The sequence below is a fragment of the Trachurus japonicus genome, chromosome 17, assembly GCF_045865225.1.
Source record: "Trachurus japonicus isolate A0001 chromosome 17, Traja_1.0".
In the NCBI taxonomy this organism is placed as follows: domain Eukaryota; kingdom Metazoa; phylum Chordata; class Actinopteri; order Carangiformes; family Carangidae; genus Trachurus; species Trachurus japonicus.
This window is the reverse complement of record NC_140923.1, coordinates 27345620-27362264: the sequence shown is the minus strand read 5'-3', so window position 1 is coordinate 27362264 and position 16645 is coordinate 27345620. Positions and strand designations below refer to the sequence as shown.

General features: G+C 42.0%; 2 protein-coding genes across 2 annotated transcripts in view; one reads left to right on the top strand and one right to left on the bottom strand.

Annotated features, from left to right (window-relative positions):
• LOC146970834 (solute carrier family 53 member 1-like) overlaps nt 1–16645 on the bottom strand; it is a 229441-nt gene that overhangs the window by 156644 nt on the left and 56152 nt on the right. The gene's annotated exons all lie outside the window — the stretch shown is intronic.
• On the top strand, nt 933–5519 carry LOC146970838 (uncharacterized). Its single transcript, XM_085805955.1, has 8 exons — nt 933–965; nt 1415–1565; nt 1785–2028; nt 2649–2928; nt 3055–3306; nt 3770–3956; nt 4053–4300; nt 5454–5519. The coding sequence occupies exons 1-8, from the start codon at nt 933–935 to the stop codon at nt 5517–5519; spliced, it is 1461 nt and encodes a 486-aa protein (XP_085662081.1).

Below are 16645 nucleotides of genomic sequence, written 5' to 3'. Positions count from 1 at the left end.
GAAAGTGTGTCTTTCCTGGCTGTGTGACTTTGGAGACCAGCTCGGTCACTTTATTCTTGTTTCCCCGGGATGATAAAGTGAAGGACAGGTGGGTCTTTTTTGTCCAGAGTGCTGGTGGGAAGAAGTGCACCACCACCAAAGCCTGTCTCTGCAGCGCGCACTTCACGCCCGGTAGTTTTTCAAATTTTCACCCGAGACAGCTTGGGTTCACCGACAAACCGCTGCAGCTGAATCCGGGAGCGTTGCCAACTATCCCCCTGCCTGCCCTCCATCAACCTGCTCCGACGACGTCTGCTGCCACTGCCGCCGGAGCTGTCACAAGTGCGGCCGGAGCTACCAGTCCACCAGCCAGTGTAAGTAAACTTTTTTCGGCGCCTAAAAACACCGAGCCTTCCAGCCTCTTATGCGCGTTTTAAAAAATGTTTAACCCTCAGATCCTGTTAGCACATTTTATGGATGAAAAACACGAATGATATGTTTGGTATGGATGAAAAAATGTCCCCATAGAGATCCATTGAAAATCGCAAAACCCAGACGTTTTCACCTGGGGGTTATTTTGCCTCAGAAAAATATATTTTTATTTTATTTCATGGTTTAATTCACATCAGGGGAAGTCAAAATATAGGTTTCTGGGCGGTTTTTGAAATATGACTTCATATTACCGCGAGGACGTGGCTCCGAAGTCCGGGGCATTCTCTCCGGCCGGCCCCGCCATATGAGTCTGTTGCCGGGGTGAAGCTACTCGCGCTGCCCCGGGGGACTCACCGCCCCCGGAGCCGCAGCTGGGGCGTGCTGGGGGGGATCGACCCTAAAATATCAGATTATACCACTTTCCCTTGGTCGATTGAGGTCTAGTAAAAAGTCTGATGGTCTTTTAACTCTTCTCTAGCCGTATTATGATGTCATGTTTTTGCACAGCAAGTCACGCGATCATGCCTTTTAGCCGACATGTGTTTGAAAACAGGGTACAAAAATATCCCTAACAGGAGGACGTTAGTAATTTTTTAACAGGATATGAGGGTTAAATAGAATACATCGGAGTAACAGTCGTATAATGTAAACAAATAATATACTACGTGCTGCTGTGTATAGTCCGTGCTATGTCATTATAACTAATCAGACTTGAGACAGAGAGGACAAGAGAGATTCATTGTCCTGGATTAACCTTGTCATGTAATTTATGCATGCAGCATAACCTAGTTTTAGTCGATTCAAAACTACAGCTACTCAACACCTGTTTTATAAGCCACAATGGAATGGGGAGGACTGTTATTGTTGTATAGCTATTGGTAAAACAGTATAAACAGTATAGGTTGTTTTACCAATATCAGAAGGTGCAATGTTGTGTTTAAATGCCTCAGTATGTTTGACTAATCCGAAATAGTTTTAATTGTTACCCCTCTTCATATACTAGTCCCTCAGAACCACAAGGGAAACTGAGTGTCAGTGTGACATCCTGAAGAAGGACACCAGAGAGGTTGCATGTCAGACGGACAATTTTGTTAGGAAACGGAGTGTGGCAACTCAGCTGTCTTTGAGGACACTTGGCATCAGAAAGAATGCAGGTATGTTGACAATGTACATGTACGTATGGTTAGCTATACATTTGTGAATGTGTGTGATGTGTAATAGACAGATTCTATAGGGAAAATATAGTTGTTGAACAATTTTGAAAATGCTACAGGTAGGTTATGTTACCTGAGTCAGGTAAAAAAAAAAAAAAAAAAAGATCACTTACAAGCTCTCATTATTGTCCCTGTTTGCATATACTGTATATTTTCCAGGCTCTCAAGCTACAGTGGTTACCAAGACCGTTGCTGTTGGTGACACCACATCCAATCTCTGTGGTATTTTGCATTCCACTCCACTGAAGCGGAAAGCTCCACCACCTGACGGCCCACCATCAAAGTGCCCTGTCTTGGAGTTTTCCTCTTTTCAGGAATCTGACATCAGTTCTAGCTTTGCAGATCCTGATGACTCCACTTTCCATCCCAGCATGTCTGACTGTGCCGACACCGCCTGTGAACAGTAATACAATCCTCTCTCCCTACAACTCTACTCTGTCACTCTTTCAGAGCATTTCAAGTAAAATCATGTCATTATATTTATAGTCAAGCAATGTGAAAAAAGTCTCAAACGAGCTTATATAACAACCTCTGACTATAGACCCTCACATCCAGAATTTTTTTTTAATAGGAGGACAATGGCCCCTAACTTAAAATTGTAGGAGCTAAATTTTGAGAAAATTTTGACACACATATCAATTTGCAGAGCAGATATTCACATTTCCTTGTCCTTCATGATTCTCACACACATTTGCCTGACACCTGTTATGACAGTCCAGATTCTTTGAGTCATCCTTTCAACATTCCACCAGTGCTAAATAAAGAGGCAAATTTACTGATTGCACATGTGCAAGTAAATGAAAAATGTACTTGCACTCACTCAAATTTTATGGACAAAATGCTCCCATTTAAGGGCAGCGTGGAGTCCTGGGGTGCAGCTTCCCTGGAGTTCCCACAATGCTGAATCATTGCATATGTGAACAAAAAATGTTGTGTTAGATATAGGAGCTCAGCAAAGCTATACACACACTGCTCAGGCAGCAGTGATCCTATTTTGTTGACTGTCATTTTCTGTATCAACAGAGAGCAAACTAAGAGACCGCAGGACATGGTGAAATACTTGGTCTATGAGGAGTGCCTGCTTGACCTTTTTAAGGTCTGCCCCACCTGCTCCAGACACTGCAAGGTGCACACGTTTGTGAAAGGAACATTCCTTTCTGTGACACAGACATGCCTCCACCAGAGTTGCCTGTTCAGCAGACAATGGAAGAGTCAACCGCTTCTGGGGAGCTACCCTGCAGGGAACCTGCACCTATCAGCTGCTGTGTATTACACCGGCTCTTCTTTTGTCCAGACTGTCAAGGTTAGTATGAAAATAATAGACACCTACTTCTTGGGCCAGTACTCCCTGTAGTTGTGCTGTGTGATATAGTAGCCTACATGCTGTGAACACTATTACAAGAAGAATCTTTTGATTTTTACATTGCAGGTGCTCAATGAAATGCATGTGAAAACCTTCAGAAGGACGGCACACATACAACATGTGCGTAACTACATTTTGCCATCGGTGCTGCATAAATGGCAATCACACCAGACAGACCTGCTTGAGGAACTGAAGAGGAAAGATGTGTCTCTGGGTGGTGACATGAGAGCTGACAGTCCTGGCCACTCCGCGAAGTATGGCTCATACTCCATGATGGATCTCAGCACAAACAAAATTGTTGACATCCAACTTGTACAGGTAAATGATTTATAAAAATTCCAGCAACTAGTTTGCATGAATATCTACTTGATTGTAACTCTTACTGACTCGTAACAGCCTTTCCATCTAAACCTGTTAATACATTTTTTAAGATGTCATGTGCACAAATAGAGCAAATACTTACTGATATGTACACAACAGTTGCACTTATCATTAATCAATCAGCAAAATTCAAATACATTTCATCACCAAGCCACATCTTATGGCTTCCTGGTGAAAAATATACTTTTTATGACCACAATGAATGAGAAACTCTGTTCTCTGTGAGTGCTGTTCTTTTTGTTTCTCTTAATAACAGATATCCGTTTTTATGACATAAGTTCATATTTATCATTTATGACATATACTAAAACTTGATAAGGTGTTTGGTAATAACTTTGTGTAATTCAGATTTTGAATTTTAAGGTCTTCACCTACAACTCTGTGTATTTATGATCCACAGAGCAATGAAGTGGGAAGCAGTGTCCGCATGGAGAAGGAAGGGCTGATCAGAAGTCTTAGATTTCTTGATAGATCAGGCATCAATGTGGCTTCCCTGGTGACAGACCGTCACACACAGGTTCAAAAGTTCTTGCGTGAAGAGAAACCTGACATCAACCACTTTTATGATGTGTGGCATCTAAGCAAAGGTACGATGACTTTGAAGTTATTGTTCATCAGTTATTTGTAATACAGCCAATTCTCAGCAAAATCCACTGAGAAAAAAATAATAAATATTTTCTCAGCACTCAAAAAAAAAGTGGATGGTATCTCCAAAGAGAAGGACTGCACAAAGGTGAAACTCTGGCAAAAGAGCATAAAAAATCACCTCTACTGGTCAGCATCAGGCACATCAAGTGGAGAGGAAACAGTGGCCAGGTGGACATCACTTCTCAATCACATCCAGAACGTGCATGTTCACGAAAACCAACTCTTCCCTGAGTGTATCCACCCCCCTTCCACTGACAAACACAAGTGGCTCAAGCCTGGTATGGTAAGCAGCAAAAGCAGTGGTTTGATATAGACTATTATTATATTATTATATGACATCATTATTAATAGTGAAGCTTCAGTATGGTTCACACCGGCCGCGCCGCGAGCCGCGGCCCTCTTGTTCACACCAGACGCTTGTTTCTCCGCGCCGGTCGTGTGTATTGTGTGGCCTGAGTGTAGCATGTGTGTATGTGTGTAGCGTATGTGTGTAGCATGTGTGTATGTGTGTAGCATATGTGTATGTGTGTGGCATATGTGTGTGTGTGTGTGTGTGTGTGTGTGTGTGTGTGTGTAGCATGTGTGTATGTGTGTAGCGTATGTGTGTAGCATATGTGTATGTGTGTAGCATGTGTGTATGTGTGTAGCATATGTGTATGTGTGTGGCATATGTGTGTGTGTGTGTGTGTGTGTGTGTGTGTGTGTGTGTGTGTGTGTGTGTGTGTGTGTGCTCCTCTCTCGCGCTCTGTTTAGATTAAAGCAGATAACAGCGGCACGGCCGTTTCGGCTAATGCTGTGTTCAAGGCAGGCTTTTGAAACCGTAAGTTACAGCTTCAAGTCACAACTACGACTTGGTAGCGTTCCAGGTAACCCGTAGCTCGTGTTTTTACCGTCCTGTTGTCTGTGAAAGTTCCCTATAACGGCCACTCGTAACTTCCGACCCGTGAACTCGTACCAGATCGAACTGGTATGACTTCACAGGAAGGAAAAACACAAAGTACGAGTTTCCTTGAACGCACCATGAGTTAGCAGCCCCCGCCCTTGTCAGGCATCAATTGGTCCTCGTGCTACGTCACCACATTCACGCGCATCCCTTGGCTGCACACACAGCCCTTCATGCCGTTCTCTCCCCTCATTGGATAACACTTGTATCCCACAAGGAAATTTTTCTCCTCGGGTTACAGCAGAGCAGAGTGACGGAGAGACTCGTGTTTAGGCTGAAATACTTCATGTAAGTGATTGCTGACGGAAAATAGGACTATTTAGGACTTATATTAACAAAAACATTCCACTGATATCTGCTTTAATAAACACAAATAGGCTACAAACGTACACTTTGGACTCTGGTATACCGGTAGGTATTTTATTTTGAAAATTGCTTTTATTTTGAAAATTGACCAGATTGTTTCGTGTTCCTTTGTGTGACTTCCTGCCAGCACAAAATAGACCAGACGCAGAAACGATCGCTGCACGGCGCGAGCCGCGTCTGGTCTGAACCATAGACTGTATAAAAAAGAACTATATTATCGTTTAACAAGGGCACCGAAATGCGGGCTCCGTTCCGCGGCTATTCGCGGCGCTTCGCCGGCCGGTGTGAACCGGGCGATGGTGGCATGACCAGAACGTCTCTGGCATGATTGACGTCACCGCCACTAATCTTTCGACTGATTTCGGCCGCTTTATTTTAAAATTGTATAAATAATTGTATAATGTCATAGTCTCTTGTGCAAAACTTACAGTGTTTACTTACAAGAAGTTAGATCCGCTGAACGGCCGCTTTGGTGCGGGTATACGTCTTCTTCTTCTTTTCTTTTTGTGTCGTTTGCACCAAGGTGCATTACCGCCACCTACTGCTCTGGAGTGTGAGCCAGAGTTGCTACCAAAGATATTCAATAAATGGAAAGATACTCCATGAGCGGCTGCTCCAATGATATGAAATGGTATACACTTCCTGTCTCTCTAAGTGGGCGTGGCCAACCGTCACCACCTCGTCTGTGATCGTGTGTGTGTGGATTTATACAATTTGTAGGTAGATGAAAGTGAGATATTTATATTTTCTTATGATAACATTAAATATTTACACTACTAACAGTAATATTTAGCATGCCAAAAATAATTTAAATCATTTTCACGGGACTTCGCGGCCGTTTGTTTGACGTTGCCTAGGAGATCTGTGCCAAATCTCGCGAGAGTGTGTCGTAGAGACAGAGACAGGTCTTGAACAAAGTGGATTTTCTCCGGATCTCTCCGTCTGAAAATTACCATTTTGGTGTCAAACTGTTCAGAAGAGATGTGGCTTGTGAAAAATGAGTCCAAAATTTGCTTCAGTGACCGTGGGGAGAAAGGCCCGACCATAATCGGTGTTCACATTAAATTGTCCTATAGGAATCAATACACTCCAAGCTGCCTCTGGTCTCTCTAAAGGGGCGTGGCCGTGCAGAAGCCCACGTGACATGCATACAGGAAGCTAACTCGTCATGAAAGGTCTTGGTTTATAAACCGTCTTTGTTGCTACTCCCCTACGGTTATAGGTTATCTTTCTCGTGTATAAGGACTTCCGGTATGGGCAGCGCCATGTAAAGATGTGGTTTTGTTGGGCTCCTCACGGGACTACAAAAAATCTCTCTATCGTTTTAAACCACTATCTACGACCTTACGCGCACCTATAAACCAGTTAAGTTAACAAGATTTTTCAAGTTGACAAGATTTCCCTAACCCTGGCCCCTCCTCCAAGATGGCAGCTCCCTGTCCTGCATGCTCTGTCTCTGTGAAATGTATTGTCGTTTTTGTGGCTATTTTTTATTGAACCTCTTCCACATTGCTCTTACTGCTTCTCTGATGGACTAACCTGCTTTACTGATGGACTAACTTTGGAAATCTGCATGGATTATCATACCCCACTGCTTTGATTGTCTTCCTGCTGGCGTCCTCACCTGCAGTCCTGCTCACCTGCTCCTCTCCTGCGCTGGCTCCCGCTATCCTCCCTACCTGCCTGTCATTCCCACCCCCGGTCAGGTATTCTCTCTCCCCACTCTGCTCTCCTGCCTCCCCCACCACACACACGCACACACACACACTTTACACACCACAGTGACTTTGAGCGCACTGATTCCCACGCTCGCACGTCTCGCGGACTATGGGGCCGACACGGCTTCTCTTTGCGTTACTACTTGCGTCGGCATACTGGGACTACGCTGGCCGCACTCGAGGGAGCGAACCGGGGAGACTGCTCTCTGTTTCTCCGGTTCTACCCTGCGCCCAAACGTGTACTTTGCGCACCAACTCTCTTACACAAGCGCCGAGTCGAACTGCTGCTTCGTTGCCTGCTCACCTGTCTATTGGTTTGATGTGTTGCTATGCGCTTAAATCATGTTTCATTGTTCCCACGGATGCCCTTGTCTTTTCAATTCATTGCTCAGATGCATATTTAAAGTGCAATTCAATCAAAATGTTTAAAATCCGTTGCATGATTATGCTACTGTTAATGATATCAGGTGATGTTCAGTCTAACCCTGGCCCTGATTCAGATTGTATTCAAACTGCTGCTGATTTTAATGCAAGATCAGGTTTGGGTATTATTCACTTAAATGTCCGAAGTCTCCTACCAAAAATAGACTTTGTTAGAGTGTGGGCGCAGACAACCAATGCCGATATCATTGTAATCTCTGAGAGTTGGTTGAACAAATCTATTAATGATAATGAAATTTCTATTAATGGTTACAATATAAGTCGTGCTGACCGCATTAAAAGGGGTGGTGGTATAATTGTGTATTCTAAATGTAGATTCCACACTAAAGTACTGGTAAAAAAGTCAATTCCTAATCAGTTTGAAATTCTCGGTTTACAGGTTGAATTGTCTAAGGGCTATTATATTACTGTTGTTGGGTGCTACAGACCTCCTTCTGCAGCCAAAGAAACCTTGTCCTCCTTGTCTAATATTCTTTCTAAACTACCTGACAATGAGTTAGCCCTTTGTGGCGATCTGAACTGGGACTGGCTATCACCAGCCTCAGATGAATTTAAATCTTACTGTAACGCAATGAATTTCACACAATTAATTGATTCCCCCACTCGTCCTAACCCAAAGTGTCCTGAGAAATCTTCATTGATTGATTTATTCATTACTAATAATCCTCATAAGTATACCTCTGTAAGTGTATTTCCATATGACGTGAGTGACCACTGTGTTATTGCAGCCATCAGGGATACCAAAATACCAAAGGTTAAACCTCGTTACATCACGAAGCGTGATACCAAACACTTTAATGAACAGGGTTACAGATATGATCTAAATGCTGCTGATTGGAGCAGGGTCTCCTTAATACCTGACGTTGAATTAGCCTGGTCTTATTTTGTCGATTTACTCATGTCAATCATTGATAAACATGCCCCCTACAAAAGGTATAGGGTAAAGGGCAGGGAAAATCCGTGGTTCTCTGACGAGTTGGCTAGTTTAATTCATGAGAGAAACTATTATTGGGCAAAAGCAAGAAAGTCAAATGTGGAAGCTCACTGGACCACTTTTAGATGCTTAAGGAATAAATGTACTACCTTAGTTAAGAAGGCCAAATCGAACTATTATCTTGCTCTAACAGCCAAAAATTTAAATAACCCTCAGAAATTCTGGCGGACTATTAAATCTTTATCTCCAAAGAACTCCTCTAGTCTCCCAACTTGTATTGTGTCTGAGTCGGCCACTATCTATGACAAAACTGAGATGCTCAATTGTTTTAATAAGCATTTTGTGTCATCTGGTTTTCTTTTTGACAAAGAAGTTATGTCCCCCACTGCAGCCCAGGCTCCACTTAGTAATGCTGAGACTCCCTTGGATACTAAATTCAACTTTAGGCCTTTCACTATTGCCGAGGTGCATAAAGCCCTTACAAAATTAGATTTTAAAAAACCAGCGGGGCCAGATAACATTGCTGTCTATTTTTAAAAAATTGCTGCGGACTTTATAGCCGAACCTTTAACCTACATTTTTAACTTAACTCTAACTAGTAAGAAAATCCCTAACACCTGGAAAATGGCTCACGTTCTCCCCCTCTTAAAAGGCGGTGAACCCTCGAGCCTTAATAATTACAGGCCTATCTCAAATTTGTCACCCTTAGCCAAGATTTTAGAAAACCTGGTAAGTGATCAGTTGAAGGATTTTTTGTGTAGTAATGAAATTTTATCATGCTATCAATCTGGTTTTAGAAAATCACATAGTACAGTCACTGCTGCTACGAAAGTAGTTAATGATATTTTTATGGCCCTGGATAGCAAACAACATTGTGCTTCCCTTTTTATTGATTTCTCTAAGGCCTTTGATACTGTGGACCATAATGTTTTGCTGCATAGATTAGCTAATATAGGACTCTCTGATTCTGCTGTTAGTTGGTTTTCTAACTATCTATCAGACAGGGCTCAATGTGTTAAAGTTGATGGCTACTCCTCTGATACCCTGGCTGTCCATAAGGGGGTGCCACAAGGCTCTGTGCTCGGTCCCCTGCTTTTTACAATCTATATAAATGATTTGGGGAAAAATGTTGACAATGCAAATTTCCATTTTTATGCCGATGATACTGTGATTTATTGTTTTGGAAGCACTGTGTTGATGGCTGTAGATCACTTGCAAGCTGCTTTTAAGGAAATAGAAGCCCAACTCCGGTTCTTGAAATTGGTGCTTAATGCAGATAAAACTAAAATGATGATTTTTACTAAATCTAGAGACAAAACTAATTATCGTCCTACTTTATACACTTCTCAAGGTACCCTTATTGAGACTGTTTCTACTTTTAAATACCTAGGCATCATCCTTGATGACAATCTGTCTTTTAAACCTCATATTGAAAACCTGGTAAAGAAGCTAAAAGTGAGACTGGGCTTTTATTTCAGAAATAAATCTTGTTTTTCTTTTGTTTCTAAAAAAAGGCTTGTTGCAGCTACTTTTATTCCTTTGTTGGATTATGGTGACGTACTGTACATGAATGCCTGCTCTACTTCTTTGCATATGCTGGATGCCATTTATCATTGTGCTTTAAGATACATTACCGGCTGTAAGTCACTCACTCATCATTGTACTCTGTATGCTAAAGTAGACTGCTGTCTTTGTCTGCACGTAGGCTTCTGCACTGGTACATCTTCATCTATAAAGCAATTATTGGACTACTTCCCTCATACCTCTGCACCTACCTCACTCTCACATCAAACTCATCATACAGACTGCGCTCTCTGGACTTTCTATCTGCCTCTGTCCCCAGAACTCGTACTGAGTTTGGGAAGAGGGCATTCATGTACTCTGCTCCCTCTGGCTGGAACAATCTCCAAAAAACACTAAAACTACAGGCATTCATCACCCTTTCCGATTTTAAAACCAGACTTAACTGTTTTTTAATGGCAAATCATGGAGTGTGTAAATGTTTTACTGTTTAGTATTTTAGCATCACTGGATTAGCGTTCTTTTAGTGTGTATTGTTGTGCATTGTTCTGTTCTGCCCTGGCTGATTTAACATAATCTCTCTTCCTTCAGGATCCCCTGGTACAGCCTCCCCTTGTACCACACAGCCCTCCCGTCCTCCTTCTCTTCCCCCCATATCCCTGCCGGACTGTAGAACTCTGGACGTCATTCATCTTTTCTCTCTCTCTCTCTCTCTCTCTCTCTCTCTCTCTCTCTCTCTCTCATATTCGTCCTCACTTCTTTGTGTGTATATTATCTTGTTGCTGCTTTCTTGGCCAGGCCATGCTCGTAAAAGAGATTTTTTTTATCTCAAGCAATTTGCCTGGTAAAATAAAGGTTAAATAAATAAATAAATAACTGTGGAGAGGAAAATGCCAAGAAATCGCCAAGGAAACAAGATGGAGTCGGAGGCTAACGCTAATGCTAACGCTGGTGCTAGCGAAGGCGACGCAAATGAGGACAGCCAGCAGGTGGTGCTGCTGGCTATTCAGTCCTTAAGACAAGATGTGATGGCGAAAATAGAAGAAAAGGCGACAGCTCAGTTGGCAGTACTCCAGAGCCAGATCGGCCAGATTAAGACTGAACTACTATGTGCGGTGGAAAAAGTTGATAAACGAGTTGAGGCGACCGAGAGCCGAGTGTCGGAGCTGGAGGTGGAAGTCAGCGGGATATTGAGAATATTGAGATATTGAGAATAACCACGGCGGATGGTCAAGAGGCAAGTTTCAAAGATCCGAAGCTGGCTAAGGAGTTTGTGTTAAAGAGGGTGATGCACGAGGCTTCATAATGTTTGTGTTTGGGTAAGTGGACACTGGCTGAAGTACCCGTTTTATTAAGCTGGGAGATGAAGGCGAGACACATTAAAGACAGTTTACTTTTACTTTGAAAAATCCCGGGGTGCCTTTTTGTCCCACCCGAAGCGGTCTTGGTGTCTCCGCTGTCAGCAATTGAATATGCACACTCGTGTGGAGGAGAGCTAAGGCTTCTATTATGTTGCTCCACGTTCTGGACTGCTTAATTCTGTCCACTCAAGCTCAAAGAAGAGTCAAAATGTGGAGACAAGTTTGAATCTCTCATGAGGATTCAGTTATGTGGGACATCATCTTTTATTTCATGGGACTTTATGTTTAGGTCTGTTTAACTTCCTACTTGAAGTATTTTGATACCTTGAGTGGAAAAAGAATAATTTTGTGCTACACCAAGGACAATATGTGTCAAGAGGAATGGGTCAACTTTTGTTTTGTCAACTTACTACATTATCAGCAATATATTGAAAGAGTTAAGAAATCTATTGAATTCTATATTTGTTCCTGTGGGGAGCTCACATGGTAAGCAACCTTAGGAGAAGAGCATAACTGGAAGAGCAGGCAGTCTCTATGCAAGAGACAAGCGATGCTGTGTTCATGTTCATGTTTTTGTTTGCAATGTGTAAGAGTGTTAGAGTTAGATATTGCCTAATGTTTTATGGATGTGTGTTGTTTAGAATGTGTGTTCAGGTACCCCCCCCCCCACCCCCATGCTTCCCTTTTTTTTTTTTCTCTCCTCTCCATCTTCTTCTCTCTCTTTTTCTTTGGCTACCCATCATCAAGCTCAGGGAACCCCAATTGCAGTTTCTTCAGAACCACCAACAACAGGTCACAGGAATGAGGCAATGGCATTATGTGAAAGGTCAACTTGATGGCATGGGATAAAGGTACAGACAGGGCTGACACCATGTTGGTGAGTTGGAATGTAAGGGGATTGAATCAACCGGCTAAACGAAGTAGGGTATTCTCTCAATTAAACAAATTAAAAGCTGAAATAGTGTATCTGCAGGAAACCAACCTGTTAAATAAGGATCAAGCAAAACTCCGCAGAGGAGGATTCACGCAAATTTTCCACTCGGTCACAAAAGTAGGGGGGGCGGCTATTCTCCTGCACCAAAATGTGCTGTTTGAAGAGTCTAGCATCATAAAGGACAAAAATGGTCGCTATGTAGGCTAATCATTCAAGGGAAACTGTTCAATAGGCCGGTGGTGCTGGCGAATGTCTATGCTCCCAATTGGGATAATGTTGCCTTCTTTAGAAATCTCTTTTCACTTTTACCGGGTCTAGATTCACATGATTTAATACTGGGGGGAGATCTCAACTGCGTTTTGGAGCCGAAGCAGGACCGCTCCAGTACAAAGGTTACTTCACTTAGAAAATCGGCGCGATGCATAAATACTTTTCTTCAAGCATATGGAATCATTGACCCTGGAGATTCAAGTATCCAACATCCAAACAGTTCTCTTTTTTCTCCCCAGTACATCAAACCTACTCCAGAATTGATTATTTTTTGATAGACCAAAAATTACTACCCATGATTACTCAAGTAGAATACGACAGTATAGTCATTTCGGACCATTGTCCAGTACTATTGAAGCTTCGGTTTCCAGAAAACATACTTCCTAAACGTACATGGCGTCTTAATTCACGACTACTTGCTGATAAAAAATTTGTTGATTTCATAAACACACAAATAGACTTATTCCTAGAAACTAATGAATCCCCTGAGATAATTTATTGCACACTGTGGGAAACCATGAAAGCGTATGTAAGGGGACAAGTGATATCTTACACTGCTGGTGAAAATAAAAAGAAATCTAAAAGGGTTACAGATTTGGTCGACAGGATTAAAGTGGTGGATCAATTACATTCAACATCACCCTCCGAGAACCTTTACAGAGAGAGAATTTTACTTCAGACGGAATTTGACTCACTGACCAACGATAATGCTGTGGATCTTTATTTAAAAGCTCGTCATAATCTATATGAATACGGGGAGCGCGCCAGTAAACTGTTGAGCCATCAACTCAAACAGTCAGCAACGGCTGGTTTTATATCTGCGATAAAGGACGGGGAAGGTAATATCGTTACAGACCAAAGGGACATTAATGCCCAATTCAAGTCTTTTTATGAAAATTTGTATACCTCAGAGGCAGGGGACGGGGAGTTAGTAGAGAATTTCTTCAGTAAACTGGAAATGCCCTCCCTGGATGAATCAGACAAATCAGAATTGGAAAGAAGTATAACCCAAATGGAGATCAATAGTGCAATTAAAAAAATGAAACCCGGAAAAGCACCCGGCCCTGACGGGTTTCCAATAGAATTTTTTTAAACATTTGGCCCTAAATTAATACCATTGCTATCAAATGTATTTAAAGAGGTTCTGGTTAAAAAAAACTCTTCCCCCAACTATGACCCAAGCTTCTATCTCTTTATTATTAAAAAAAAATAAAGATCCACTATTATGTGAGTCCTACCGCCCGGTCAGCTTATTGTGTTGCGGCTATAAAATTCTAACCAAGGTATTGGCTGGTAGACTTGAGAAAATTATGCCTAAACTGATCCACCCTGATCAGACGGGTTTTATCGCAGGCAGACAACTATCAAGCAACCTTCGCCGAGTATTCAACATTATATACCAACCTAATAATGTTGAGCCAGAGCTAATACTGTCCTTAGATGCGCAAAAAGCGTTTGACAGAATTGAATATAACTACCTGTTCACCGCGCTAGATAGATTTGACTTTGGTCCTACTTTCTGTTCATGGATTAAAATTCTCTATACGGCACCTCATGCCTCCGTGAGAACGAACAAGATAATATCAGATTATTTCCCTCTCTCCCGAGGGACAAGACAAGGGTGTCCCTTGAGCCCCCAGATATTTGATATTGCCATCGAGCCCCTGGCAATAATGTTAAGGAAGACCACTAACCTGGTTGGAATACAAAGGTCAGGGCATTCACATAAAGTATCTCTTTATGCAGATGACCTTATCCTCTTTCTCTCGGACCCATGTACTACTATCCCTAATGCTCTTGAGCTTATCATTTGGTCAAGTTTCAGGTTATAAGTTAAATTTAACTAAAAGCGTTTTATTTCCCATAAACGACAAAGCACGCCAGATGTCATTCCAGGACTTCCCTTTCTCTGTCAATAAGGATAGTTTTACTTGCCTGGGGGTTTGTGTCACTCAAAAGTATAGGGATCTATTTGACAGCAATTTCAAAACAGTGTTTAACAAAGCTAAACAGGACATGGAGAGATGGTCAACCCTCCCTTTGTCACTTGCCGGAAGGATTAACTCAGTAAAAATGACTATCATGCCCAGATTTTTATTTCTGTTCCTAGCAATACCAGTCTTTATACCTAAATCCTTTTTTAAGGACTTAAATAAGCTCATATCAACTTTTATTTGGAATAAAAAAGTACCCAGAATACGGAAGGAATATTTGGAAAGACAGAAGGGAGATGGTGGGCTGTCCCTACCCAATTTTCTGTATTATTACTGGGCGGCCAATATCCACAAACTTATATTCTGGGTCTCTGATGCATCAGATGATGAGTCTCCAGTATGGTGTCAAATGGAACAGCATTCGAGTAATCCAGTTTCGCTCCGCTCTTTAATTTGTTCCCCACTACCTATAAGTAAACGTTGTTGGACGAACAACCCAATAATTTCTGGCTGCCTGAAGATATGGTCGCAGTTTAGGATTCATTTTAAGCATAAACAAGCTCTTGTCACTTCCCCTATTCTAGCGAACATCAATTTTGCCCCATCTCTCACAGATCCATCTTTTCAATTGTGGCATAGGAGAGGGATTAAATGTGTGATGGACCTTTTTAAGGAAGGGCACTTCATTTCCTTTTCTTTAGATATCTACAGGTGTGGAGTTATGTTAAAAAACACTTCTCTTTGACAACCCCTCAGAGGACATGGATAGATGAATGTCTGACCATAGATCCAGTTGACAGAGGTCTGGTGTCTGTGCTGTATGATAATATCCAGAGGGTTGCAGTCGTATCACTTAACCGTTTAGCAAGGCAGTGGGAGGTGGAATTAGGAACCACCATTTCAGATGTAAACTGGCAGGCAGCAATTACATTGGTACACTCTTCCTCAATTTGTATCCGGCATGGGCTGCTGCAATTTAAGGTTCTGCACAGGCTGCATTTATCTGCGAGTAAGCTAGCCAAACTCTACCCTGGCTTAGACCCAACTTGCATCAGATGCAGGCAAGACCCAGCTAGCCTCAGTCATATGTTTTGGTTTTGCCCGAAACTAGATCTATTTTGGACAAATATATTTGGTACATTTTCATACATGTGTAATAAAGTTATCAGTCCCAACCCATTGACTGCATTATTTGGGGTCGTCCCTCAGGAGACACCAATATCTAGGCACCAGGCTGAGGCTATAGCATTCTCCACTCTGCTAGCTCGACGTCTGATACTCCTTAGTTGGAAGAAGGTCATGCCCCCCTCTCATAGGCGTTGGGTGGAGGACGTGATGTCCCACCTCAAACTTGAACAACTTAAATACACTGCCCGGGGCACTACACATAGATACTATAAAGTCTGGCAACCATTCCTATCGTACTTTGAAAATGAATTCCCCTTAACATAGTGTAGCCAACTCCCCCCCCCCCCTTTATTTATTTATTTATTTTTATGTTTCTGTGTCTATACATTACTCTGTAGTTATGTGTATGCATACATGCGTGTTTATTTGACTACTTTGTTGATACTGAGTAACGTCTGTTTATTCTCCTGATTTTTCATTTATTTTCAATTATCAGTATTACTATGAATATTGCATTATTGTTATTTATATACTTCATTTCATTTATTTATTTATTGTTTGCTTTCCCTCTTGTCTGGGGTATTGAGTTCTACTGTGAGTGTATAATGTGAAAATCAATAAAAATATTTGAATAATCTTTCTCGTGCATACAAACATTCTGGCTTAACATTTAAGGCATTCTGGTTTAAGGCATGCTCTGTGCTGGGTCTGGTCTCAGGCTGGAGTCTTTTGAGACCGTGGTGGAGAGGAGGACACTTAATAAACTGTTCTTCATCATGGACAATGATCAGCACCCTCTTCATCAGTGGACGGACAGCGGAGCACCTTCTCACACAGGCTGCTACAGCTCAGCTGTCAAAGGGACAGATACAGGAAATCTTTCCTGCCACATGCCATCACACTGTATAGCTAAAAAACTCTGGTCAGCTATTTTATTATGTAGTGTATAGTTTGTTCCCTATATTCTTATACTATATGTTGTTATCGTCACCATTGCTGTGTCTCAAATCGCACACTTCTCTCAGTGCACTGCTTTACAGTACACTGTAAGGCAGTGCACTGCCTTGTGCAGTGCACT

Excerpts from the sequence above, each read along its gene's own strand:
- LOC146970838 (XM_085805955.1), top strand. The coding sequence starts at position 933 with ATGCCTTTTAGCCGACATGTGTTTGAAAACAGG. Across the intron at positions 1,566-1,784 it reads TGGCATCAGAAAGAATGCAG|GCTCTCAAGCTACAGTGGTT; the intron begins GTATGTTGACAA and ends TATATTTTCCAG. Across the intron at positions 4,301-5,453 it reads AGTGGCTCAAGCCTGGTATG|CACAAAATAGACCAGACGCA; the intron begins GTAAGCAGCAAA and ends ACTTCCTGCCAG.